Below are 25,204 nucleotides of genomic sequence, written 5' to 3'. Positions count from 1 at the left end.
ACACGCCATCCGGAGAACGTGGGGGAGCCACTCGGCCGTCCCCGGAGTGGTCCTGGTATTTGCCGACTCACGACAGCAACGGGGAGGGTGACCTTTCCCAAACCTCAGTTATCCCTGGCCGGCCGCCCCGGAGCTGGGCCAGGCGGCGTGGCCCGCTGCCCTCTCTGTGGGCCCGCGCGGTGCTCAGGATGCCGTGTGTTGGAGAAGACCACCCGCTCACGGGTACCGCTGTCCCGGAGCAGGGAGTGAGCACCTGCTGCATGCACACGCCGCGGAGGAGCCGGTGGGCAGGACGTGGCCCTGCCTCCCGAGGAGCCGCCTGCAGAGGAGCAAGTAGGCGGGCACCATCGACACACGGCAGGCTGTCTGCAGCGGACAACGTGCCGGAACCAAAGGCGGCCTGTGCTTGGGGAGTCACAGGCTGCGGCAGCTGGTTCTGAGTGGGGACACGAGGAGGCGACATCTGCAGGACCCTTGGGGATGACACACCGCCGCAGGCTAGGCCGTGTTGAGGAAGCGGCCCCAGGGGCTGTCCCGCAGGGCCACCGGCGGCGGGAGGTCACGTCACGCAAATCTGCATTAAGAGCGGTGGTTTTGTTCTCCTTTTGTTTTTTAAGCCATGCCCACTGGCTTGGGGACAGCCCGAGAAAGCCCACATCGGCTTGTTGCTCACACTGGTTCCCCCAGAGAGCGGAGTCAGCTGCCCGTCCAGCCTCCCGCTCTCCCAGCTGCTGGGCTACTTCACGGCTTATCGCAGCGGCCTCCACAGTCGGCCCCGGAATGTGCCAGGAGTCTCTGGAGGCGGCCTCGGCAGAGGTCACCGGTGGTCAGCCTTGTGCGGGACCGCAACCTGTAGCCGACGGCTTCTGAGTCCCCCGCCAACCAGCGTGCCCAGGGCTCGCAGGGCCCCCGGGTCTCCTTGCTCTGGGCCCCTCTCGGTGTTCCCCGGTCATGCACGTTCTCCTCCGGCGATGTCAGCGACCAGCGCCTGGGGCTCCGGGCACAGATGCCGGGACATGCTTGCCTAAACGACACCCTGTTGCCCCGGGTGGGACCTAATCCTGGGGGAGACTGTCTGTGGGCCGCGGTGCCGGGACGTCGGGGAACGAGAACTCCGCAAGCAGCTACTCCCTGGCAGCCGGGGAGCCCGCGAAGGCTTGGTCGGGCAGGCGGACGGCCAGGAGGAACAGGATCCTGGAGACCCCCCACAGCCCGCCGATGGTGAGCGCCCGTCCCGGGCAGGGCATGCGGCTGCGCAGGAGCTGGAGCGGGGTGGCCACCTTGCAGCCCAGCCGGTGCCGCACACGTGAGCCGACCCGGCCACGAGGGGACACCGTGGAGACCAGGCCGGGCTCGGGCCCGCTCGGGCCTGCTCTGCAATCGCCACGGCAACACACCACGTGCACGTGGGGAGGGGACATGCTGATGATGGCAGCTGCTGCACGAGCGACATCCGCCCCCACCCAGAGTGGCTTGAGCCAGGCGGCGGGTGACAGGGGGTGATGGGGGGTACTGGGAGGAGACGTCCTTTCAGCGGTCACGTCCACTCCTCCTGCAGCTCTGAGCTCGGGTACTGTGTTTTCTGGAACGTCTTTCTCCCTTGATGCTCCAAGGTGAGCATCAGCGTCTACGGTTCTCCCTCCAGATACTCACCAACCTGCGGTCGTGCCCGTTGAGCCGCCCGGCGGCCCTGCACAGCGGGCTCAGCACAGATGTCTGAGCAAGTGCTCAGCGACAGGTCCCTGCGAGTGGAGGCTGGAGGGGAGGAGGGGCTGGGGGTGCAGTCAGGCTCCCGCACGGCCAGGGGGCAGGGGCCAGGGGGGCAGGGTGCAAGGGGCACAGGGTGCAGGGGGCCGGGAGGCGAGCACCCACCTGAGAAGCGGATGGCAAAGCCCTGCTTGCTGGTGAAGAAGTCGGTGCTGAACTGCAGGACAACGGAGCTGAAGGTGCTGTGGAGGTCCCGGGGCAGCGCCGCCCCGCTGAGCTCCTTGAGCAGCACCCCGCTCTCCACCGGCCCGTCCCAGATGCGCAGCACGTCATGCACCTCCTCCGTGTCGAACACCAGGAAGTGGAGCCTGCGCGGGAGAGAGGGAGGCGGTTGGCGGCACGTCTCGACGGGGAGCTCCCCCACGCCCGGTGCGGTCTGGGCTCCACTCCCCAGGTCGCGAGGGGGTCGGCGGGCCGTGCGTGTCCACAAACGGGGAGGAGGGGGCCCAGACCTGCTGCCCCGACGGGGGCAAGGCCTTCTGAGGATGCCACCTGGGAGAGGACGGTTACCCCAGGTGACAGAGGCCTCCTGAAGCCCGACAACAAGACGACCAGCAAGTGTGATTAAAAGGGGGGCCAGAGGCCTCAGCAGACCCCTCGGCCAGGACACAGAAGCGGGGAGCAAGCCGGTGTTGGTCCAGACCATGTGGTGTCAGTCGGCGCTAAGAGGAAATGGGCTAAACACGCGCGACGAGGGCCCCGGTTGGCTCAGCCTCCAGCCCAGGGTGTGACCCCGGGGTCCCGGGATCCAGTCTCCCCGCAGGGAGCCTGCTTCTTCCTCTGCCTGGGTCTCTGCCTCTCTCGTAAATAGGTAAATAAAATCTTTAAAAATAAAATAAAATCCTTAAAAAAAATCTCTTTAAATCATAAAAGTAAGACATGCTCAAGGTAGAAAAGACAAACAACATACAGAAGTACTGAAATTCTTTAAAACGTCTCTCTTACCCAAACCAATCTGTTCTCCAAAGCCTTTTACCTGGGATCAGCCTCAGTGCACATCCTTGCACACTTCCCTCCGGTGTGCACACATGCACACACGCACCCCCCGCCACCAACCGTATTTTACATATTTGTTTTTTTCAAATTTATTTGAGATAGAGCCTGATGTGGGGCTTGATACCAGGATCCTGGGATCATGACCTGGGCTGAAGGCAGACGCTTAACCAACTGAGCCACCCAGGGGCCCCTATTTTACATAATTTTATGTCCCTTTCTTCACTTATGGTTGTTATGGACATAAGACGTATACTTCATTTTTTTTTTCCTAGAAAAATGGACATCGTTCTATTTCACTTATGGGAGTCTCCCATAAGACTGCAAGGAGTCATCCCTCAGCATGAACCTCTGCACATTTTCTTTAATATTTCAGTTGACTGTAGGGAGAGCTTTTGGGGGGAGAGAGGTACACACTTAACCATGTTGGGTAAATGTTTCTAGATTATTCTCTTAAGTGACTGTGTCTGTTTATAGCCCCACTAAACAGGATCAGTGTGACTCTTCTCCCTCGAGGTCACCTCATCCACGTCAGATATTATGATGTTATAAATATATCCCATATTAAAATACCTGCCCATCTGCTGGACCAAAATGGAATCTCACCAGTGTGTTTAAGTGCAGATCATTTAGTTACATTGCGTATCTTTGCATATGATTTATTGGCCACTTCCATATTTTTTTAAAGATTTATTTATTTATTTATTTATTTATTTATTTATTTATTTATGATAGACATAGAGCGAGCGAGAGAGAGAGAAGCAGAGACACAGGAGGAGGGAGAAGCAGGCTCCATGCAGGGAGCCCCACGTGGGATTCGATCCCGGGACTCCAGGATCGTGCCCTGGGCCAAAGGCAGGCGCCAAACCGCTGAGCCGCCCAGGGATCCCCTCCTCCCCCTTTTTAAATTTTTTTTTATTTTTATTTTTTTAAAATTTTTTTATTTATTTTTATTTATGATAGTCACAGAGAGAGAGAGAGAGAGAGGCAGAGACATAGGCAGAGGGAGAAGCAGGCTCCATGCACTGGGAGCCCGTTGTGGGATTCGATCCCGGGTCTCCAGGATCGTGCCCTGGGCCAAAGGCAGGCGCCAAACTGCTGCGCCACCCAGGGATCCCCCCCCCTTTTTTTTAAAGATTTATTCACTTCCGTATTTTCATAGCCTTTACCCATCTTAATTGGGTTGTCTTTTAGAATTCTGTTTACAGTTAATTACAAATCTAGGATGATTTTGATTTATTACTTTCATATATTTTGAGTTCTCTTTTATATATTGCTAATATTTTCTTTTTTTTATAAATTTATTTTTTATTGGTGTTCAATTTGCTGACATATAGAATAACACCCAGTGCTCATCCCATCAAGTTTCCAAGATCTATGAAGAACTTATCAAACTCAACAGCAAAGAAACAAGCAATCCGATCATGAAATGGGCAAAAGACATGAACAGAAATCTCACAGAGGAAGACCTAGACATGGCCAACACGCACATGAGAACATGCTCTGCATCACTTTTTTTTTTTTTTTTTGCTAATATTTTCTCTAAGCATCTGGTGTCTTTTTAAATTTTGTTTATAGGTGTATTTTGGTGGGAGACTTATTCCTTTTTTTTAAAGATTTTATTTATTTATTCATGAGAGACACAGAGAGAGAGAGAGGCAGAGACACAGGCAGAGGGAGAAGCGGGCTCCATGCAGGGAGCCCGACTCGGGACTCGAACTTGGGTCTCCAGGATCATGCCCTGGGCTGAAGGCGGCGCTAAACCTGAGCCACCTGGGCTGCCCATTTTCTTAAAAAAAAATATTTATTTATTTATTTTGGGGGGAGAGGGGTGGAGGCAGTGGGAGAGACTCCCCCAAGCAGACTCCCCACTGAGTGCAGAGCCAGGCATGGGGCTCGATCCCAGGACCCTGAGGTCACGACCTGAGCAGAAACCAAGAGTCGGTCACTTACTGCCTGAGCCCCCCAGGTGCACCCGGACCTACTAATTTTGTGTAATCGGATATGGTCATCTTTTCCTGGAGGGATACTGGGCATCATGTTCTGCTTGGGCAAACCCTCTTCTTCCCACAATGATTACGAAGCCAAATGTCACTATGTCCCTAAACTTCGTTAGTTCTATCATTTGAGGTTTATAGGCTCACGGCTTTCAAATGGACACCCAACTGCCCCAGCACGTGTCCGGGTGGCCTCGTCGAGGTCCTGACTATCAGAAGGCCCTGATCGCTGGCTCCTGGGCAGCTCCTGTGTCCACACTCCGTGTGTTCCCCTGTCTACTCCCTGTGTCCTCAGCGAGAGGATGATTTTCACGAGTGGGAGACCAGGTGTTCACTCCGGGAGCCTCCGTGCCTACAACGTGCCCCAGCACTCGGGATGGGGCTCATGGCCCCGGGGGACTGAAGACCCCTGTCACCGAGTAATCCAGGTGTAATCCGGACTCCCCGCGTGGGTTTGAAGAGTCGTCTGGGTCATGAGCCTGATTCTAGACGGTTCTCCTTCAGTTCCAGGGTTCCTTCCTTTGTCTCAAGTGATGCGACTTGTGCCGCACACATGCCTCCGCAGCTTACAAAGGGCAAATCTTACAAAGGGCAAATTCCCCTTCATGCCCCCCCACTTCAAATTTCTTAGCTATTTTCCCAAATTTATCCTTTGAGATGAACTTTACAGTTAACAAGTTCCAAAACAATACCATTGATATTTTGATGTGTGATTGGAATCGCACACATGTGTGGACTCATCTGGGCAAACGGATTGATTACCTTTACGTCGTCTTCCCCAGCCGGGAACACGGGACATATCTTAATCTCTTTAGGGCTCTTCATGCACCTTGGGAAAGCTTCATGGTTTTCTTCTTTGTTACCTTTTTTCCTCTTGAATACTTCTTATTTCTTTTTTTTTATTCCAACGTGAATGAGATTTAATTTTTCATTACGTACTTATTGTCGGATATGCGCGTGCGTTTTTAATTTTCAGTTACTAGTTGGTTTTAATAGGATTCACGTGAAATCTCCTGGATTTCCTGAGCAAATCCTTTCATAGATACAGGTGGAGGACTGGAGTCCCTGTGGGTGAATAACTGAAAGAATGAGTGAATGAATCCACGGACGAATGAAGGAAATCCCAGGAGGAGCAGCCTGACGGAAAGCTGCGAGGAGAGAGTAGGAGACCCAGTGGAGACGAAGGGAAACCTGTTTATATGGCACAGCGTGTAGGACGTGCCCTTGCGTGGTCCTGCTTTGCCCCGTGAGCATCTTGATGTTGTAGGTGGCATCAGCCCATCTTTACAGATGAGAACACGGAGGTTCCGAGGGGCTGAACGACTGGTCCAAGGTCAAGGGCTGGTTTGAGAGCAAGCCAGGTACGTTATATGCACGAGGTCAGGTCTGACCTCGGAGCTCCCGCTCTGTCCCGCCCCTTGGGAGGAGGAGGCTGGCTGGGGGCCCCAGCAGTTATCACCTTGCCGTGCGAGTCGTACACACGGTTAAAGGGCTGACCTTCCAGGCCGTGAATTAAAAATGCCAGGTGCTTGCATTCGGCTTAGCTGACCGCATGATCAGATTAAAGTCCAAGGCCCGGCAGTGACAAGGTCTAGGGGGTGAGAGGAGGGGCCCACGGTCCTCCGCGGGCAGCGGAAAGCACCTTGGCGAAGGCCAGAGGCCGCGGCACCAGGCCACTCACCGCAGTCACTTGTTTGAACAGCTCCCTGGGGGGGCTGCGGGGACGACAGGGAAGAGGACAGACTGGGTGTCGTTTTCCAGTTGTTTCTGGACATGGGCAAGACTCCCTCACACGGAAACCCCTGGAAAACCGATCCCAGCAAGTGAAAGGGCCCTGGGTCCTCCCGACCGACCGTCGCCGCCCCACGAACACGACGGGTGGGACCCAGACACAAGTCCTGTGCGGATCTCTACATCGGGGCAAAACCATACGTGAATGAACAGCTGCTGCAGGGGGAAGGGGGTCCAAAATCACGCCTGACCCCAGATGAGACTGCAGCCCAAATTATCCTCAGTGACACTGGAAACGACAATAAGAAAATAATACTTGTCTTATAAAGTGCCCCCTTCTGAGTCACGGGGCTGCAAACCAAGAATTAAACCACGATCGTAATAGCAGACAATCATAATTACAGCATCCTGCCACCCTAAGAGCTCAAACGGAAAAGACGGACCAGAGCCCAGAGTAAGCACTGGTGTCTGGAGCTAAAGGAGACGCTCTCCTTCCCTGGGGCAGCCGGTGCTCCGTAGAAAAGATACTCTCTTGTCACTTCCACGAGCAAGAGAACAAACCTGAGCTCCAGGTCACTGAGGTCACCGTGGTGACGGCGCTTGGGGAGGCCGGGGCAGGCGCACATGCAGGACGTAGGATACAGCCTTGGTACCAGCCTTCCTCGGCAGGTGGCCTTGCACCGGGTTCTTTCTCATCATGGGCACCTTATAAACGAAGGCTCCGTGACTGCCTGTCGGCAGCCGAACCCACCCTGGAGGTCTCAGGGATTCTAGGGGGGGCACATGGGTCTTTATTCTTCCCGGAGGAAATGTCCATAAAAAGAAAGGTTCATGCCTCCTGGAGAGGCTGCATGACCCAGAGGGAGAAACAGAGGCCATGGAGCCAGAGACCCAGCTCAGGTCTGGTTCTGTGATTTCTCCCCCAGGAGACCCTGACGGAGGTCCTTCCACGGCTGTCCGCGTCTTACACTTACGACAGATGTCACTCTACCGTTTTGTTGTTAGGCTTCTTATTGCATAAAGATCTGTGACTGTTGGCATTATTAAGGCCTGGGCACTTTTTCCATGAAATAACCCGCCCATCCCTGGCGGCTGTTGGCGTTCCTCAGCCCGCCCTGCATCACCCCAATCTCCGTGTGTGTCCTCACCTCTCTGTGTACAAAATCTTCCTCGGCTTCCCTTGTGTAAGGATTCATGTGATTGCATTTAGGGTCCACTCAGGGAATCCACGTTAATCTCCCCATCTCTGGGGCCTTGATTTAATCACAGCTGCAAAGATCCTTTTTCCAAATAAGCTAACGTTTACAGGCTCCGGTCATTAAAACCTGATGTTTTTGGGGGCCATCAGTCAGCCCACTGCCACGTCTCCGAGAGTTTTTCCAAGAAGCCCGAGTGGCAATTTCCTGGGGCTTTTGTGCATATTATATCCTGGCTCCATCAACGATTCTTGGGTGTCACAAACACCACCGGTCTCGGCTTTTGAGGTTATGGAGAAGAGATTTTAAGAGGCTTGGACCTGGTGTGGTGCTGGTTTCTGGTAAATGAGCGCGTGGATTGAGGGGGACTGGCTGTATGCTTACCTGGGGAGGGTGTTTTGCCAAAGGGTGTTGGGGATCTTTCAGTATCCTTGGAACGGATCCATTTTTCATCAAGTTGTCATCTAATCCGTTTTGGCTGGAGCTCTGTGCATCTGGTCAACCCACCAAGGACGCCCCAGCCCCTCTCCGCCCCTCCGCCCCTTCTGCTCTTCTCCACCTGTGCTTCCTGGTGGCGACTGTGACTCCCACACTCGGTAACTTCTCCTTCGTCATTTCCACACCCGCAGACTTGTCCTCTGCAGTCGCAGCCCTCCAGCTTGCCTCTTCATCTCAGTGCTGTTATTTCTTACAACGCAGGTGCTGCCCTGGTAGATCTGGCCTACCGTGGAGTCGGCTGCTTTTCCTTCTTTCCTCACCTCCATCACCGCTGCTCTGGCTCAGGATCTCCCCTCCCCGGTCCACCATCTATCCTTCTGCTACCCTTCATCCCTCTTCCTTACATTTAAATGACAATATTATCCATTCTCATCCATTTACATTTTCTTTTGTTTACTAGAATAAAGTCTTTTCAGGAAATATCTTCCTAATCCCCTCCAGGACCATCCACGTTGAAGCAAATGGTGGGTATTTGTCGTTTCTAATGGCTGAGCCATGCTCCATTGTATACATAGACCTCATCTTCTTTATGCATTCCTCTTCCTCTTTAGGGAAATGATTCCCCCTTTTAGGGACAGTGTGTGTTAAGTGGCATCACGTGAGTTTACTTTATTTGCTCTTTGCTTGTCTACTTATCTTTTGAGAGGGCGAGATCTGGGGCAGTGTGGTCGGGAACGCAGGTCTGCATTTCTTTGGTTGGATGGAATCCCCCTCGAAGAAACACTGGAAATCATTTCTGGGATGGTAATCAGACGGTCAAGTTCGTGTCTGCTGGCCCATTCGCCTGTCTAGGGTAGGTCAGCTGGGTTATTCTTGCAGGATTTCATGTAATTTGTGTTCTTTCCCTAAAAGCGATGCATGGAAACCAAATTGGCAGCAAGCACCCCCACTCTTATATGGACACCGACGGGGTTATCCACGTCAGCGCCTTCTGATGGTTCCCCGTGTGCTGAGACCAAGGGACGTGCCGCCGGGTGTGTGCGTCTCTGTTCAGCTCCTTCAGGAGGTCGGCTCCTGCGGTGCAAGTACACGGACTTTCTTGTCCAAGGTTGAGCTCGTTGTCATTGCTCAAAGACCAACCTCCTGGAAGCTGCTAAACCTGCGGCCGCAATTCCTGGCAAGAGCTACACACAGAAGCTTCACTCCCGCTGCCTTCTGGCTCCTCTGGGCCAGCTGCCCACTTGCGGTCGGAGGCAAGCGATGCTTACCGCCCTGGGGGACGGCGGCCCTGTGACTGATGGGAATCTGCAGGCGGGGACTCCGGGTCTCAGGCACGGCTGCCTGTTTTGTCTGGTCCGGGCTCCTCCGAGGAAGACAAGCTCCACGGGGCAGGGGTTCTGGTTCATCAGAATTGCAGCCTCTGACTCTCGGTAAAATCCTCCAACAGCCAAGAACGGAGCTTCCAGGTCACCCTTTGCATTAATCATTAAAAAGCCTCCCTACGGTTAAAAATCAACAAACTAGGACCATTAGCTAAATAGGAGCATCAGGAGCAGAAAGCAAAGCTTCCAGAACAGCAAGGCTCCCCGCCTCCACGGGCCCTAGGGCTCCTCCTCCCCCCCCGTTTTTCCCCCCTTGCAGCCAGTCGCAGGTGGCTCTCGAGCCTCACCAGATCCGAACTCAGAAACAAGGCTCGGTCCTTCTGAACGTAACCAGGACACGTGTCCTGGATTCCCCCCTGGCTTCCCAGCCAACCCCTCCCCTGAGTCGCCACTGGGGATCTCCTTTTAGGAATGGGGCTATCGTGATGTCCCCCCAGACAATGGGCTCTTCTAGAAGCAGCCGCGTGCATCCCCCTTCCTTCCTTTCAGGTGCCTGGGAGGCCTCAGCTCCGCCCTGCACGGTGAGCGACCAGCGTGCTCCTCTCCTCCATCGTGTCCTGCCCCCAGCTGCCACCTGCAATTAGGGATTTTCCTGGCAAATGCTCCTTGTCTGTGCTTCACCCCTGCTTCTACTACAGCATTCACCACGTTATGTTAGAATCTGCAGCCGACCCCACAGGACGGTTGATCTGCACTCCATTTCCAAAAACTCTCATCCACTTCTACTCCTGAAACTGTAAAAGCAAAACAAAAATGGATTTTTTCCCACGTTCCCAAGCCAGGCATACACGGCAAGTTCTGACTGATAAAATGTAGGAAGATGCCTGCAAGGACGGGGGTTGTGGCGGAATCGGCACACACACCCTCACCAGGGGGAAGCTCTGCGCCTGGCCCTCCGCCCTCTGACAGCAGCGGAGACCCAGGCCAGGAGCCGGGGCCGCGAACCGGGCCAGGCGGGAGGACAGAGCCCGAGGATGGGACAGCAGGAGGAGAGGGGGAGGCCTCCCGAGCGGCTGCCCTGGGACCTGCTGGATGGACCTGCAGATTCTCCTTCCAAGAGGAAAGCGAGCCTCCGTCTGTCGAAGTCAGCTTTCCTCGGGGACTCGGCTTCCTTTCCTAACCGGTAACATTTCTGGCTACGAGACGGAGGCTTCCAAGGGAAAAGACGGCTCCTTGTTTATATTTACACCTCGGCACCTGGCAGGAGGCCTGGCGCTGGGGAGACGCTCCAACTATTTTAATTGAACCAAACGCCGCTCCTGAGCGATCCGTGTAGAGCTCCCGACTTGGCTCTCGGGTCCCCGCGTGGTCCCCACGTGGAGGGAGCACCCCGTGGTGACAGACCTACATTTTGGCCTCGGGTCGTGCCTCCTCCCTTCCCCCTCCTGGAAGCCTTGCAGGCCTCGCTCCTCCCTGACTGAACGGGATCGACCCTGTCTTGTTTGCTCCACTATTTCCCCTGTAGCACGTGAGCCCCTGGAAGACAGGGACGGGCCGTCGTCTAACTCCCGTGTTTCCCACTGCACAGTCCTGACACAGGGGAAGCGTTCAATGCATGTTTGCTTAAATGGAACGTAAACCGGGGTCAGAAAGAGACGGGAGCGAGATGGAACGGGTCCGAAACCCACATCGCTGGGTAAGTGGGAGACTTTAGCCCTTTCTGGGCCTCAGTGGTGTCATCTGTAAAACGGGGACGTCCTACTGGGTCTAGAGAGCGGTACACTGTATGTGCTCAGTGAATGTCAGGCAGAGGGGAGGCCGAGAGCAGAAGGCTTTGTCCCCATCCCTTCTCTAATTTTCCTCCCAGCTGGGCCACTAATTGTAGGTCAGAAAACGCCAACCCGACACTGGAAACGGAGAAGAGGTCTCATCCGCGGGGGCCAAACTTCCGCATCGTATGCACGGACCACACAGGAAGGAGCGACCCGGAGGGCACAGCTCCCTGTCTGCGCTGCTGCTAGCTGCCAGGCCCGGATGGGCTCCGCTGGCCCGCCAGTCCCATGCCTGCCACTCAGGGAAAGACACCTGCCCAATGCTGCACACGGGCCCCCTTCAAGAGCCGAATCTGGCTGCCAGCCCGTGCTGGTCACACGCAGCCAGGGAGGTGAGATCCTGCTCAGACCTGACCCAGGGCCACACGGGGTCCCTGCAGCTCCCCGATGTCCCTCCTGGGCACTCTTGGCTGAGACTGTCCGGCTGGGGTGAGGCTGACCCTGTGGTCCCTCCGATCACCTCCAGGGCTCAGCTGGGGCTGGGGCAGGGTGAGGGGAGGCATCTGCAAGCCTTGTCCTGTCTGTGCCCTCGGGACGGTTTCCGGGACCGGCCTGTGCGTGTTCCCACGTGTCATCCCATCTGGCGCATCTGCCTGGCACCTGCTCCCACAGACACGCGGCGCCCACCCTGTGACCCCACGGGCTGACATGCAGCCTGCTGGGCTTGGGTTGCTCTGTCTGGGCAAGGGGTCAACCACCTCCCCAGCCGCAGGAGGGGGTGCTCACCACCTGGGACTTCCCTGCAGGCCTTGTTCTGAGTGTCCGGGTACGTTAACTCACGTATCCCCACAGCTACCTCGGGTCGTAAAGGACCGTCTTGCATCTGCGCTTGACGGAGAAAATGGGCCTGGAGCGCCAGCCTGAGGTCAGAGCGGGGGGCGTCCCGGTGCCAGAGTCCGGCTCTGCACGAACGACTCGATACTGAAGGAACAACAAAACCCCTGGGCTGGAAAAAGGAGGAAATGCGCCAACTGCAAAATGTAATAAATGGAGGAATAAAAAAATAGAAGACCTTGTAAAACAAAACATAAATAGCATTCTCGGGGAGATGCTAGATGGTAATGCATTGAAAAAAAAAAAAAAAGAAAAACCCAAAAGCAAGCTGTCAGGAGCAATCTGAACACAAAAAGCAATAGTTTCCTTAAAGTAAAAATGAAAGCAGCAACAAGATTCCGAAAATAAAGGACAACAAGATAAATGGTGTTGAAAACAGAATTAATGAAAGATCACGAGATCGTTGGCAGAAGAAAAGAAAAGGATACAGAACTTTCAAATCACTAGAGGAAAAACAAAGGCAAACACATCAACTCGGCTAACGGCGGGAAGAGCTAAACGCAAAAGAAAGCAACATCCGAGTGTCGCCTTTTTGTTTGAAAGAAAAGCATAATGCCTTCGACGGAGAAGAAATATATGAAACCCTGTGCTCTTTTCACTTTTTTCAAATATGTGGAACATGAAGAAGACAAAAATTCCCAAAGTCAAATGACAAAAAAAAAAAAAAAAAAAAGTCGTATAAAATATGTACAACTAATTGGTATGTTTTAAAAAAAAATTAAATACTCGGGTCAAAACATCTACACTGCAGTTTAGTTTTTTTTTTTTTTTAAGATTTTGCTAATTTATTCATGAGAGACAGAGAGAGAGGCAGAGACACAGACAGGGAGAAGCAGGCTCCATGCAGGGAGCCCGACGTGGGACTCGATCCCGGGACCCTGGGGTCACGGCCTGGGCCGGAGGGAGATGCTCACCCGCTGCGCCCGGCAGCCTCCCTCCAGCACCCTCCGCAGGAAACCCCTGGACAGCCGTCCAAGACTCGTGTGTAAGGACGTTCGCTGCAGTGAATGCTGAAAATATCGTTAATAGTGGAGGAGGAAACTAAGTGGGGGCTGTGCTCCCGCAGACTCCTGCGTGGCCGTTGGGCGGGATGAGGCTCGCGTCTGTACATGGACAGGATAGTACGAGGGGACCAGGCGGGAAGTCACAAGTGAGCCACTGAGGCACACGCCTGGGGATGGGCGAGGAGAACAGACGCCAGCGGTCATCTGTGGGGCGTGGGGCAGGACACAGGAGGAGGAGGACACCTCTCCTCTCTACCCAGTTATTACTCACACTCGGAGTTGTTGAAAAAGGCGTATGTATATGTATGTACTTTTTTAACATAGAAACATCCTATAAAGATATACCTGTTGGGAAAATAATTACCAGACCTTACTCCACACAAGGACTCAAACAAAAGGGTTTTTTTCGTGTTTGTCTTAATGAGGCCTGACAGTGAATTCCCTTCACTTTGCTGCGGGTTATGCAAGTGAGGGGGGCGGGCGGAGTATGGAGGGGAGGAGGGGGCGAGGGGGAAGGGGGGAAGACGGAAGGATGACAGGGATGGAGGGGAAGGAGGGGGACACGGGGCAGGAGGGGAAGGAGGGGAAGGAGGGGAACACGGGGCAGGAGGGGGACGTGGGGCAGGAGGGGAAGGACAGGGACATAGGGAAGGAGGGGGACGGGGAAGGCCTGGGCAGAGAAGAGGCGGCGGGCTGGCGTCCACGTGAGCAGCGCAGGGGGAGGCCATGGGCCGGGAAGGAACGAGAAAGGCCGTGTCGGGGTCGTCCCCCGGCCGCTGCAGCCCCTCCGCTTCCTGGTTAGGTCCCAGGGGTACCAGGGGTCCCAGGAGCTCCGCGGGGGGACTGTGCTGCCCCTGCCCCGCGCTCCCCATGTGCAGCCTCAGCCTCGGGGGAAGACCCCCCCCCCCCCCCCCCCCCCCGCCTCACCCTGCAGGGCTCTTCTGGGTCCTGACCCCGCACTCACCGCCCTGTGACAGTGGTCGTCACCCGCCTGCAAGTCCCTGGTGGATCCCCAGCCCTGGCCCCACATGGCCGCTCTGCCCCCCCCCGCCCCCCGGGCCTGCCCCCCTCCAGGGGATCCTGCCGGGGTCGGGCTGTGCCGCCCGTTGCTCTGCCAGGAAGGGGGTGCGTCCTGTGCCGTAGAAGGCGGTCAAGGTATTTGGGAAGAAGCACCAGGGGGACCCCGGGGGGTGACCCCCGTGCCCTCGAGGGGCTCAGCGGGAGGAAACGGGCAACAGGAAATAAGGACGCAGGGACCTTGAATATGGCAAAGCACTCGTGGTGGCGGCTGGTTCACGGCAGGCGTGGGGTGGGCAGGCGGCGCCTCCCGAGCCTCTGGCTCAGCTTCTGAGGGTCTTGCTGTCGCGTGTCAGGCTCAAACCCAGGGACACAGAGACGGCACCTCCCACGAGTACCGAGGAGACCGGCTAGGGGGCCGGGTCAGTGGTTCCTGCGTCGCCCCTAATCCTCCACCCTGCACCCTCCCCAGGGCCCGGCCTCCTAAGCCGACTGCGGCCTGGGTCCCCAGAGGCTGGCCGCTCCCCCAGGGTGGCCTCCTGCCTGTGCCTGCGTCCCCGTCGCCTCCCACCTAGGGCCCTATCCTCACCCCTGCCCTCCCACCTGCACCCCACACCCCCCACCTGCACCCTGCACCCCCCACCTGCACCCCTGCACCCCCACCTGTGCCCCATACCCCCCCGCCTAGGGCCCTGCAGCCCCTGCACCGCCCCACTTGCACCCCGCACCCCCACCTGCCCCACCCCGCCCCCGTCCTGGCATCACCCTTCCCAGGCCAACACCTCTGCTCCCCCGCCTGCCGCTCCTCGCCCGACCCCGACCACCCGGTGCACCCACCGCACGCAGGGCTTCTCCCTGCCCGCAGTGCCCAGGGCCTGAGCCCCTGCCCGCAGCGCCGCGTGGTGGTTCGCGACGCCGAGGTGGGGCGGCAGGGAAGCGTCCAGGTTCACAGGGACGCGCAGCGTGGAGCCCGCCCGGCCGCCCCACACTCTGCTTGGGGAACCTGCGCCCACGGACTCTCAGGGCCCCGCCAGCCCCGCCCCGCTCGCTCCCCCGGAGGCAGGTGCCCGGGTGCCTGCGGGGGCAGGTGCCCGCAGAGAGAGGCCGCGGGCGGAGGCCAGGCGGGGGCTCGGAGCGGGACGGAGGCGGCAGGGCCGTGAGGGAAATGCAGGCCGCGGACGTGACTCCTTGGAGCCCAAGACGGGGCGCCTGGGGCTGGGCTGCCTGAGGCGCGTGATGCGGCAGCGAGGACAGTTTCAGACAGAAGGCGGCGGGTGCAGGGAGGAGCGCCGCGGGGAGGGCCGCAGGGACACAGGCCCAGAGGTGCCCCCAGCGCCCTGCACACCCCCTCTGCACACCCTTGCATGCAGCAACACCTCATGTGTTTCTTCAGTCCAACAGTCTAAGGTCCATCCCGCTGGAAGCCCAGGACCCTCCCGTCCAGCCCCCCCACGCCCCGTGCACCCTCCGCCCGTTTCCTTCCCGTGCGCGCGAACGCCCTGCTGGGACAGCTGTGCTTGGACCCCACCGGGGCTCCCTCCCACCCGGAGCAGCCCCCGCACCCAGACCCCCACACCCAGACCTCCGCACCCGCCGCCCGACCCACGCCAGAGCTCGAGGCCCAGCTTGGGCAGCCGCGTGAACAGCGTGAACAGTCAGGAAACCCGGGTTCTCGCCCGAGCCTCCTGGGCCAACGTGGATGCTCTAGGCGTCCCCCCCTACCCCGGGAGCCCGGCGTTCTCGTCCAGCACACGGGGCCTGACCCGCGGCACCTCCTATCGGGGCCGTGGGCGAACTCATGACACCCGCGCCGGGCCTGGGGTCGCAGTGCACGGCTACAGGCCTCTCTTCTGGGACCTGGGGGCTCCCGTCAATGGTTCCTGCTGGTCAGATGCTCGCTTGCGTGGAAGGGTAGGGGCTGTGCCCAAAGCCCGCACCCCGCAGGTGGCAGGGCTGGGGCTCGCGCTGGCGTCCATATGACCTCGAGCTCCGCCCTCGGCCACTCGGCTGTGACTGTGCCACCGAGGCCAGAGAGCGGCTGGACTTGAACACAGCCCTGTGCAGCCGAGACCGGCCTGCCGGGTTTTGCACGGACCTCTCGGCAGGCTGGGGTCAGAGGCCCTGCTGCGGGTCACTGGGGCCTCCGGGGGGGGGGGTGCAGGGCCACCCATAGCTGAGCCGCCCGGCGATGACGCTGCGGATGCTTGGCCGCCCTTGGCACTTACCCGATGGTGCAACCGGCTTCGGCCTCGATGGTCCAGATGCAGTTGAGATTGTGTTCGTAGGGAGCCGGGTACCCAGGGGACAGCACCTGCCCCGACACCTCTCCTCTCACGGTCCCTCCACACTCAGCTGGAAGAAATCCCCCAAAAAAGTGAGCTTTATGGGGTGGCCTGCGCTGCCGGCAGACTCAGCGGCTCCTCCTGTCACTATGCCCGAGTCCCCTCTGCTCCCTGCAGGTGACTGAGCGCAGGCAGGGACAGGTCCCTGGGTGGAAGCCGTATCCAGCGCCTACGAGGGACCCCAGCACCGAACCGTGAAAAGGCAAACAGCCCGACTCGACCGTGGGCAAAGCATCTCAACACACGTTTCTTCCAAGAAGGTGGACAAATGGCCGGCAGCCCGTGGCAGTGCTCGACATCATCAACCGTCTGGGAAGTGCAGACGACGACGGGCACAACGGCGTCCCCGAGGATGGCTGCAGGCAAAGGGCCAGACACGAGGGGTGTCCGCGCGGAGAAATGGGGACCCGACAGACACCTGCGCCAGCGGACGGCAACGGGGCGCAGCTGCTTCAGGCAACGGCTTCCCGGTTCCTCGCTGCGGGGGGAGGGGGTTGGAGGTCAGCACCTGACCCCGGAATCCCACCGGGGATTCAGATGTGGAACTTCCGCGGGAAGGAAACGCGCCCGCTCGCCAGAATGCGGCCCAGAGACGGAAGCAGCCAGGGGTCCACCCGCTGACGCGATGACCGGCCTGGTGTGGTCGGTGGGACGGAGCGGCCCGTGACCAGGAGGAAGGGCGGGGGCGGCTCCGCGGGCCTGGAGGGCGTGGGCACGTGGGGGGCACGCGGGGGCTGTGGGGGGCTGTGCCGCATGGACACTGTGTCCAAACCCAGATCGTGGCCGCTGCTGCAAAGGACGTGTCCGGGCTGCGAATCAAGCTCAACAAGGCTGTTTTTAAAAAAGCCCCTCAGTACAGGGCCGACGTCCCTGCAGCCCCCGCGGAGAGCAGCCGCTGGAGTCTGAGCCCCGTGGGCCGTGGGGCGGGTTCGGGGAGTGAGGCGCACGGACGCACAGACACTCGGCAGCCCCGTCGAGGGCCCACGGGCCAGGGGCCACCTCCACTCACACCTGCGGCAGGTGACGGCTCAGGGGACGAGCGTCTCCTGCCCCAGCAGCCCCAGCAGGGGGGCCTGGGAGGCGGGGGGGGGGTGCAGGGGGAGGAGGAGATGCAGGGGTCCTGGTGGACGGGGTGGGGCGGGGCCGGGTCAGAAGCTGGGGGTCCCCGGCCTCCTCTCCCCGCAGAGGGACCTGCCTCTGAGCCTCAGCCCGAACCCCTGAGGCGCTTGTGACACCCGTGCCCTGGGCCCCACTGCTGGAGCCTTGGCCCAGGCCCCGGCCACCTGCCCTGCACCCCAGCCGCCCGGGCAGCACCACCACAAGGACCCTTCTAGGGTGCAAACCCACCAGGCCTCTGGGGGCCTCCAACCTCCCTTCCTGGAACGAAGCCCAAGCGATGGCGAGGATCCCTTTGGCCTCCTGGGCCCCGACACCCCCGGGCCTCTCTTGACACCTCCTGGGGCTTCCTCCCGACAGCCCTAGGGGCCCCCCGACACCCCCTGGGGCACCCCGACACCCCCTGGGCCCCTGACACCTCCCAGGGCCTCCTGACACCCCCAGGGCCTCCCCTGACACCGCCTGGGGCTTCCTCCCAACAGCCCTGGGGGCTTCCAACACCCCTTGGGCCCCTGACACCTCTGGAGGCTCCCCTGAGGCCCCCCTGACACCCCTGGGGCCCCCAGCACCCCCCGGGCCTCTCCTGACACCTCCCGGGGCCTCCTCCTGATAGCCTCAGGGGCCCCCCAACACCTCCTGGACCCCCCCAAACCCCCCTAACATGCCTGGGGCCCTCCGACACCTCCAGGGCCCCCCTGAGGCCCCCGACACCCCCTGGGGCCCCCCCTGGTCCCAACATCCCCTAGGCCTCTCCTGACACCCCCAGGGGCCCCCGACACCCCCAGGACCCCTCCAACAGCCCGCGGTCCAGTCGGGCCTCACGAGACCTCCTCCGCCTCCACGTGCACCTGCCGTGCTCCTGCCGCCGATAGCCACCCCCCGGGGACCTCCTGGGCCCACCCCCGGGGCCGGTGGCCGCTGTCCTCCTGTGCCTCCGTTTCCGGGTGAGCAGGTTTTACCCCAACGCGCGGGCCATGCTCCAGGCACGTGTGCCTCCTTCCCAGGGCTCTAGGGGGCCTGGGCCCCGGGCCCTCATGTCCTTACACCCGCAGCCGCTGTGGCGTCGGCACTAGGGACCGCGTGGTAAGTGTTTCCTGCCCGGAGGCTCACAGGGCCCCCGCCTTCCCCTAGTGTAGATGAGCGGGGGGGGGGGGGGGGGGGGGGGGGGCGGGCGACCGCGGGGCTTTTGAGGGAAGGGAGCGACGGAGCCAAATCATAGAAGAAACCGAGGAAGGTGGGCTCCGGGTGGCAGGTGGGGGCTGGCCGTGCCCTCCCCTGGGTGGCTGGGGGGCCAGGGCTTCACGGGGGAGCTGGGGGGCAACGGCAGGACGCTGTCGGGCCCCTGGCCCAGCCCTGCCCTCCTCAAGGGGGTATTTGGAGGCCCCGGGGCTGGGGAGGCGGCAGCCCGACCACCAGGTCTTGGCCCTCCCGCCCATCCTCACTTAGGGCCTCGGCGGCTTCGCGGGGTGCAGCGTCCACGGTCGGGTGACGGGAGCCGGGGGACGTGCGGGGCTACATACCCGCCACCCGACACGCAGCTTTGCTCCCCCGAGTGGGGCCTGTGGGGGGGGGGACACCTCCGGGGCTGAGATGCCCGTCCTAGCACCGCTACGATCAGCCCAGCTGGACACGTGCCGCCCCGCAGAACCTTACGGGGTCCCTCCTGTTCTCTGGCCCGTGTGTCAGCCCGCTGGCCGGGGACGTGCTCTGGCCCAAGGTCCTGGGGCCTGTCACGGGGCCCGGCACACGCATGCAGGCCCGTGGTGGGGCAGGGATGTGGGGAGGAAGGGGCCCATGTTCGGGGGCCACTCGGGGGCCGCGAGCTCTGTCCCCCGTCGGCTTCAACCCGTCCCCTCTGGACCCTCCGTCGTGTCAGCGTTGCAGGTCCCGCGGGGACCACTTGTCTAGGGGAGAAGAATGTGTGCGCTGCCCCCGCCTAGCCGCGGCTCCCCCTGTGGTCTCACCCCTGCTCAGGCCGGAAGGGCCCCCCACCCTTGCACGTCCTGCGGAGCCTCCTTCCCCCGCGCGTTGCCATCACGGACGGCCGTGAGCTCGTCACGCGTGTGCCCGTCACCAGGCTCCTGGCGCCCCGGGGGCAGGCCGAGTGCTGCACTCGTGTCATTTCTCTGCTTCTGCACCGACCCAGGCCCGCCGGGACCCGCTCTGGCGGGAGGCGCTGCGTGGGCACCCGCTGTTCCTGCCGCACAGACACACCGAGCTTGTGGCACGAGGTGGGTGGGATGGAGGGGAAGGCTTGGGGGGGGGCACCTGCACCAGTAGGAAGGGTGAGCCACACAGAAGGACGGGTCCCGCCTACCGCATCCTCCTGCCTTGGGCCGCCACCTCCCGTCCGGAGACACGGGCAGGAAGCTCAGCGAGCCTCAGTTTACCTTCTAGAAGCAGCATGCGCTTAGGAAGCGGCGGCTCATCGTTATGTTCTTTCTCAACAGTGACATGGATCATCATTATCTTACTCTTTCTTCTAACTTGGCCCAGGAAAGGGAGCATAAGCCCCATTTTGCATGCAGGGAAACTGAGGCCCAGAGTGAGCCGGAGCCTGGGTGTCGCAGGGCCCCGGAAGCCCGGGCAGCTGCTCCCCCTCCCCCTAACTGACGCCCCCGCGGCCTCTGTTGCCGGCATTACCAGCATGTGGGGCTGACGGGGTCCAGCCGCCGCCTCGGTGCGCTGCTGCAGGGCGCTGAGGGCTGGGAACGCGAGGGGAGCCTGAGGGGAGGTGGGGGGGCCGGGGCGCCCGGGGATCCCTGGAGGAGCAAGGGGCCTCCTACCGACACAGGTGGGGAGGGGCCGGTCCCAGGTCCTGCGCTCTCCGCTCAGACACAGCAGCTCCTCACTGCCCCGCAGGCTATACCCCGGGTCACAGCTGAAGGACACGGAGCTCCCGGCAAAGTGGCCTCCATCGTGGACCTTGTAGCCGAACTGGGGGGTGCCCGGGTCCTCACACCTGATGAGTTCGAAACCTGCCACGGGAGGAGACATGGGTGAGGCCGGCGCAGCGGAGGCAGTGCTCTGTGTTCCCTCCACTGCAGGTGCACCCGGGCCGCCGCGCAGGGGGTAGGGGACGGCTTCCCGCTCGGGGTCCCAGGCACAGGGCTGGGGCTTCTGTGTCCTCCGTGTGGCCCCCGAGCACGCAGCCAGCGGGGCCGCTCCCCCCGAGGCCGCGGTGCCCCCAGCTCAGGTCTCGAAGTGCCACCGTCCCGCCGAGCCCGGGGACCTGGGGGGGCGGGGAGCCCCAAATGCCGACCTGGCCCCACTCAGGCCACAGATGTGGAACTCGCACACGACTCCACTCAGCCTGCCTCTGCTGCCGCCGCTGCAGGCACTGACCCCGCGGCCCCGCGGCCCGGAGCCCAGGCAGGAGGCACCTCGGGGGCCGCACTGAGGTGGAAGCCGCATGACCAACACTCGCCCCGACGTCGGCGTCTGCAGAGCCAGGCGCCTAGGCCTCCCCCGCCTCCGGCCTTCTCAGCCTCGGTTGGTCTTTGCATTTTTTTTGCATCTGGCCGGACATCGCTGCGTAAATGCTGTGATTAGGGGAGGCTGCGCTTGGTTGCTTTAGCTGCAAGCCTCAGTGTTTAGGTCTCATTTTATTTTATTTTTGTTAAAGATTTTATTTATTTATTCATGAGAGACACAGAGAGAGAGAGGCAGAGACACAGGCAGAGGGAGAAGCAGGCTCCATGCAGGGAGCCCGACGTGGGACTCGATCCCGGGATCCTGGGGTCATGACCTCGGTCAAAGGAGGTGCTGAACCGCTGGGGCCCCCGGGCTGCCTGTGTCTCAGAAGCTCTAGTGGGTCATGGGCAGGCCTGGCGTCTCAGGCAGCCTCAGACGGGACCCCAGAGCTGGATGCGGGTGACTGCCCCCCACAGAGCGCAGGTGCAGGTCCTGGAGGAGGCGGCACCTCATCCGCGACGCCTGCTGTCCCCCTGCCCCCCACCCGTCTGAGGGGCCGGGGCTAGTCCGATGTCGCAGTCCACATGGAGGCAACAAGGACTTACTGGAAAAGTGCAGCTCAAAGCCCTTGCTAGTGTTGTCGGCGTCCGTGATGAAATCAAGCCACAGGCTGCTGGATGTGCTGTTCAGGGTCACCCCCGTCATCTCCGAACGGCTGAACACCCCCAGCAGGCGTGCCGAGTTGTTGCTGCCGTCGTAGACCTGGGTGGACAAGACCCCCCCAGCCCCCGACCCCGTGTCAGCGCGGCCGCATCGGTTCGTCCCCCCACAGCCTGCGTTCTGGGAGCGGAGCACCAAGGACGAGCGCCAGGACGCGACACGGTGAGCAAGCAGGGGGCGGGAGTCGGGCCCCTCGTCTCCACCCGCCGCCGCCTCTCTGCCCGGCCCGCCTGGCACGGATGCAGCCCCGAGGATCTGCCTGTCGACGCGACCCTTGTGGCGGAGCTCTGCTGTGTCCCCTGAGCCCCACGTGGCCCTGGCTTGCTCTCCCGCAGCCCGAGGAGGCCAGGCGGGGGCTGCACGGAGGCCCGAGCCATCTGTCTCTGCAGACGGGCACGCCGGAAGCTTCCAGCATCTCTGTGTTGCTAAACAGTCCCATCCTCCCAGATGAGCGACCGACCTTCCCCTGACCCCACGCCCCTGTGGCACTGGCCTGTCCTGGCGGCCCTTCTGGACACGGCCCCTGGGATCCAGCGGCTCGGCGTTAGCGTGGCCAGCGCGTCGTGGTGTTTTTCCTTTCCCCCAGCTGGGCCTCTACCCCCTTCCCTCCTAAAACGAGGCCCCAGTAAGGGCCTGCTGGGCTCGCCGGGGCAGGGAACGGGGGGCGTGCTGGCATCTGGCTTTCCTGACGCCCATCTGTCCCCTGAACCTCGGTGCACAAGCAAAGGCAACCACCGTCGGAATAATGAACTGGCCCCCCAGGTCCTGAGGTTGCTGCTCTTTTCCAGATAATTGTACAAATAACAACAGAAGTTGTGATTGAGTGCAGGCCCCCCCCCACCCCCCCGGTGCTCTGGTAAATATCAAAGATGGGATCTATGGGTGGGTGATGAATATTTGTGCACGGCCCAGGATGTGGTGCCAGCTGCCAGCAAATTGGAACAATATTTCCATTCCACTATTTATGAAGCCAAGCCTTCTAAGGGAAGCCATCCTTCCAGCTAACAGCGCTGCATGTTGCAGGGATTTGTGTAGGCCCCTGGGAGCCTCACGTCTGTTTCCGGATTCCGTGTACGAGACCGCGGATAGATTGAGAGAATTCGGAATTCCAACAGAGAGATGACTCCAGTTCAAAGGGTTGAGCCCACTGGGGCATCCAAGTCGTTAAATAAAAATATTTGTACCCACGGACACAATCGGAAGGAGCTGATCAAGGCATTAGTCATCAGCGCTTGCCGGCATCACCATATGGGAAACAATCAGATATCATGAACACCACTACTTACGGAGTTATTTTGCTAAAAAAAAAAAAAAAAAAAAAAAAAATGAAAAAAATGAAAAAAAAAATCAAACCTGAATCGTATCAAGTCCCTAGATCCAATTTCTAACTTACAGGAAATACAGAGGACGGAGGGGATATGAAATGAGACTCTGGGAGCATGTTCGGCAAAACCCAGAATATGAGAAATGACCCTGGGCAAGTTACTGGACTTCTTCAACAAATAAATGACAAGGGATGGAGAAAAGAAAAAGATGGAGGCAGAAACCTATTGATCAAAAACCATATAAGACAACCAATCCAATGTATGGGCCTTATTTGGGATCTTGATTCAGATAAACTGTAAATTTAAGAAAAATCAGGACATTTATGAGATAATTGGAAACTTGAACATTCACTGGATATATGAAGACGTTAAGGGATTATTGTTAATTAATAAAAGTATAACGGGAACAGGATTATTTCCTTAATTTCCAAGCATAATTCATTCTAACTCCTTAAGGGCAAAAAAAAAAGATGTTCATAATGTGTCATTATGATAAAATATTCATGCGGGAAACTTATAAAACAGAAGAGCATACAGAAGATGGAAACAACTTTTAGCACGCACAACATTTGGGTGACGATCTTTCCAGGCTTTGTTCTATGCATGCTTTTCCTTATATATGTTTATTTCTTGATTTTTAAAAATAAAAACAAGGTCTAACTATAGATACTCTATGGAACCTGCTCTTTCACTTAATATAATGTGCATATTTTTTGGATCATTAAATATTTTTCCCCAATGGCATTTAAAGAACTGCGCAAATTTTCATCGTAAAATTAAACCAAGGAACCGTGGGTGGCTCCATGGTTGAGCGTCTGCCTTTGGCCCAGGGCCACTGCTTGTCTAGAAGAACGCTTCGATGGTCCAGGGAATGGATTTGTCTCTGAGAAACCCGAGAGAGCCCGTACACATCCATCACACCTAATTCTTTTTTGTTTCTCTTTTAGATGTTTTTTACTTTCTTCATATTTATTGCAGTATAATGGACAAATAAAAATTGTATATGATTAAGGTGTACAACTTAATTTTTTTTAAAGATTTATTTATTTATTTATTTATTTATTTATTTATTTATTTATGACAGAAAGAGTCAGGGAGAGACACAGGAGGAGGTAGAAGCAGGCTCCATGCTGGGAGCCCGACGTGGGACCCGATCCCGGAACTCCAGGATCGCACCTTGGGCCGAAGGCAGGCGCCAAACCGCTGAGCCACCCGGGGATCCCCAGGGTAATTGTTTTACTTTGTACGTCTTTGATTATCCCTGATGTTGAGCATCTTTTCGTGTGTTTATCCATAGTTGCGCTTTCTTCTTATGTGAATTGCTTGTTCGTATGCTTTGTTCATCCGTGAATAGGAAACCTCCCTGCGTTTTGGTGTAGATCCCTCAAAATAAAGTTTCGTGGTTTTTCTCAGTAAAGACCACGCACATTTTTTAGACTTATCCCCAGGCGTTTTATAAGGTTTTGCTTCTGTTAGGAATGAGATCTCCTTTTTCTGATTGTGTTTTAATTGGTTGTAGACACATCAGCTGCTTTGCTGCATTGTCCTTATCGATTCTGATAGTTCATCGGTTCTTTTGTATTTTCTAAATAGAAGAGGCAATTTTATATATTCCTTTCTAATTTTTATAGTCTCTTTGTTCTTGTTCTGATCCGCTCGTGATGGGCTTGGATCTGCAGCACAATGTTGAGTACGACGCGTGAGAGCAGAACTCTGGTCTTGCTCCTGACTTTACTGGAAATCCTTAGGGAGTTTTGTCATTAAGAATAAGGACCACGGGATCCCTGGGTGGCGCAGCGGTTTGGCGCCTGCCTTTGGCCCAGGGCGCGATGCTGGAGACCCGGGATTGAATCCCACGTCGGGCTCCCGGTGCATGGAGCCTGCTTCTCCCTCTGCCTATGTCTCTGCCTCTCTTTCTCTCTGTGACTATCATAAATAAATAAAAATTAAAAAAAAAAAGAATAAGGACCACGAAACTATTTGCTATAGGCGTTGGTAGGAACTTTTTATCAGGTGAATAAAGTTATCTTTATAGTTTTGAGATATTTTTAAGAATCATGAACGAGTACGGAATTTCCTCCTGTGATGTTTTGGCGTGTACCGGCAGGATTACTTATTTTTGGCTTCTAGTCTGCTTTATGGGACATCCAGTTGAA

General features: G+C 58.2%; 1 protein-coding gene across 1 annotated transcript in view; it reads right to left on the bottom strand.

Annotated features, from left to right (window-relative positions):
- The window catches only part of CSMD2 (CUB and Sushi multiple domains 2), a gene marked incomplete at its 5' end in the record, with an annotated part of 437,990 nt that overhangs the window by 136,027 nt on the left and 276,759 nt on the right, over positions 1–25,204 (bottom strand). Inside the window, 4 exons of the mRNA XM_038557633.1 lie at positions 1,873–2,075; positions 16,357–16,483; positions 20,376–20,567; positions 21,609–21,765. Coding sequence (XP_038413561.1) covers positions 1,873–2,075; positions 16,357–16,483; positions 20,376–20,567; positions 21,609–21,765 — 679 coding nt within the window. The remainder of the gene's footprint in view (positions 1–1,872; positions 2,076–16,356; positions 16,484–20,375; positions 20,568–21,608; positions 21,766–25,204) is intronic.

The sequence above is a fragment of the Canis lupus genome, chromosome 15 (assembly GCF_011100685.1).
Source record: "Canis lupus familiaris isolate Mischka breed German Shepherd chromosome 15, alternate assembly UU_Cfam_GSD_1.0, whole genome shotgun sequence".
Lineage (NCBI taxonomy): Eukaryota > Metazoa > Chordata > Mammalia > Carnivora > Canidae > Canis > Canis lupus.
The sequence above is the reverse complement of the archived record's forward strand: the minus strand, read 5'-3'. Positions and strand labels throughout refer to the sequence as shown.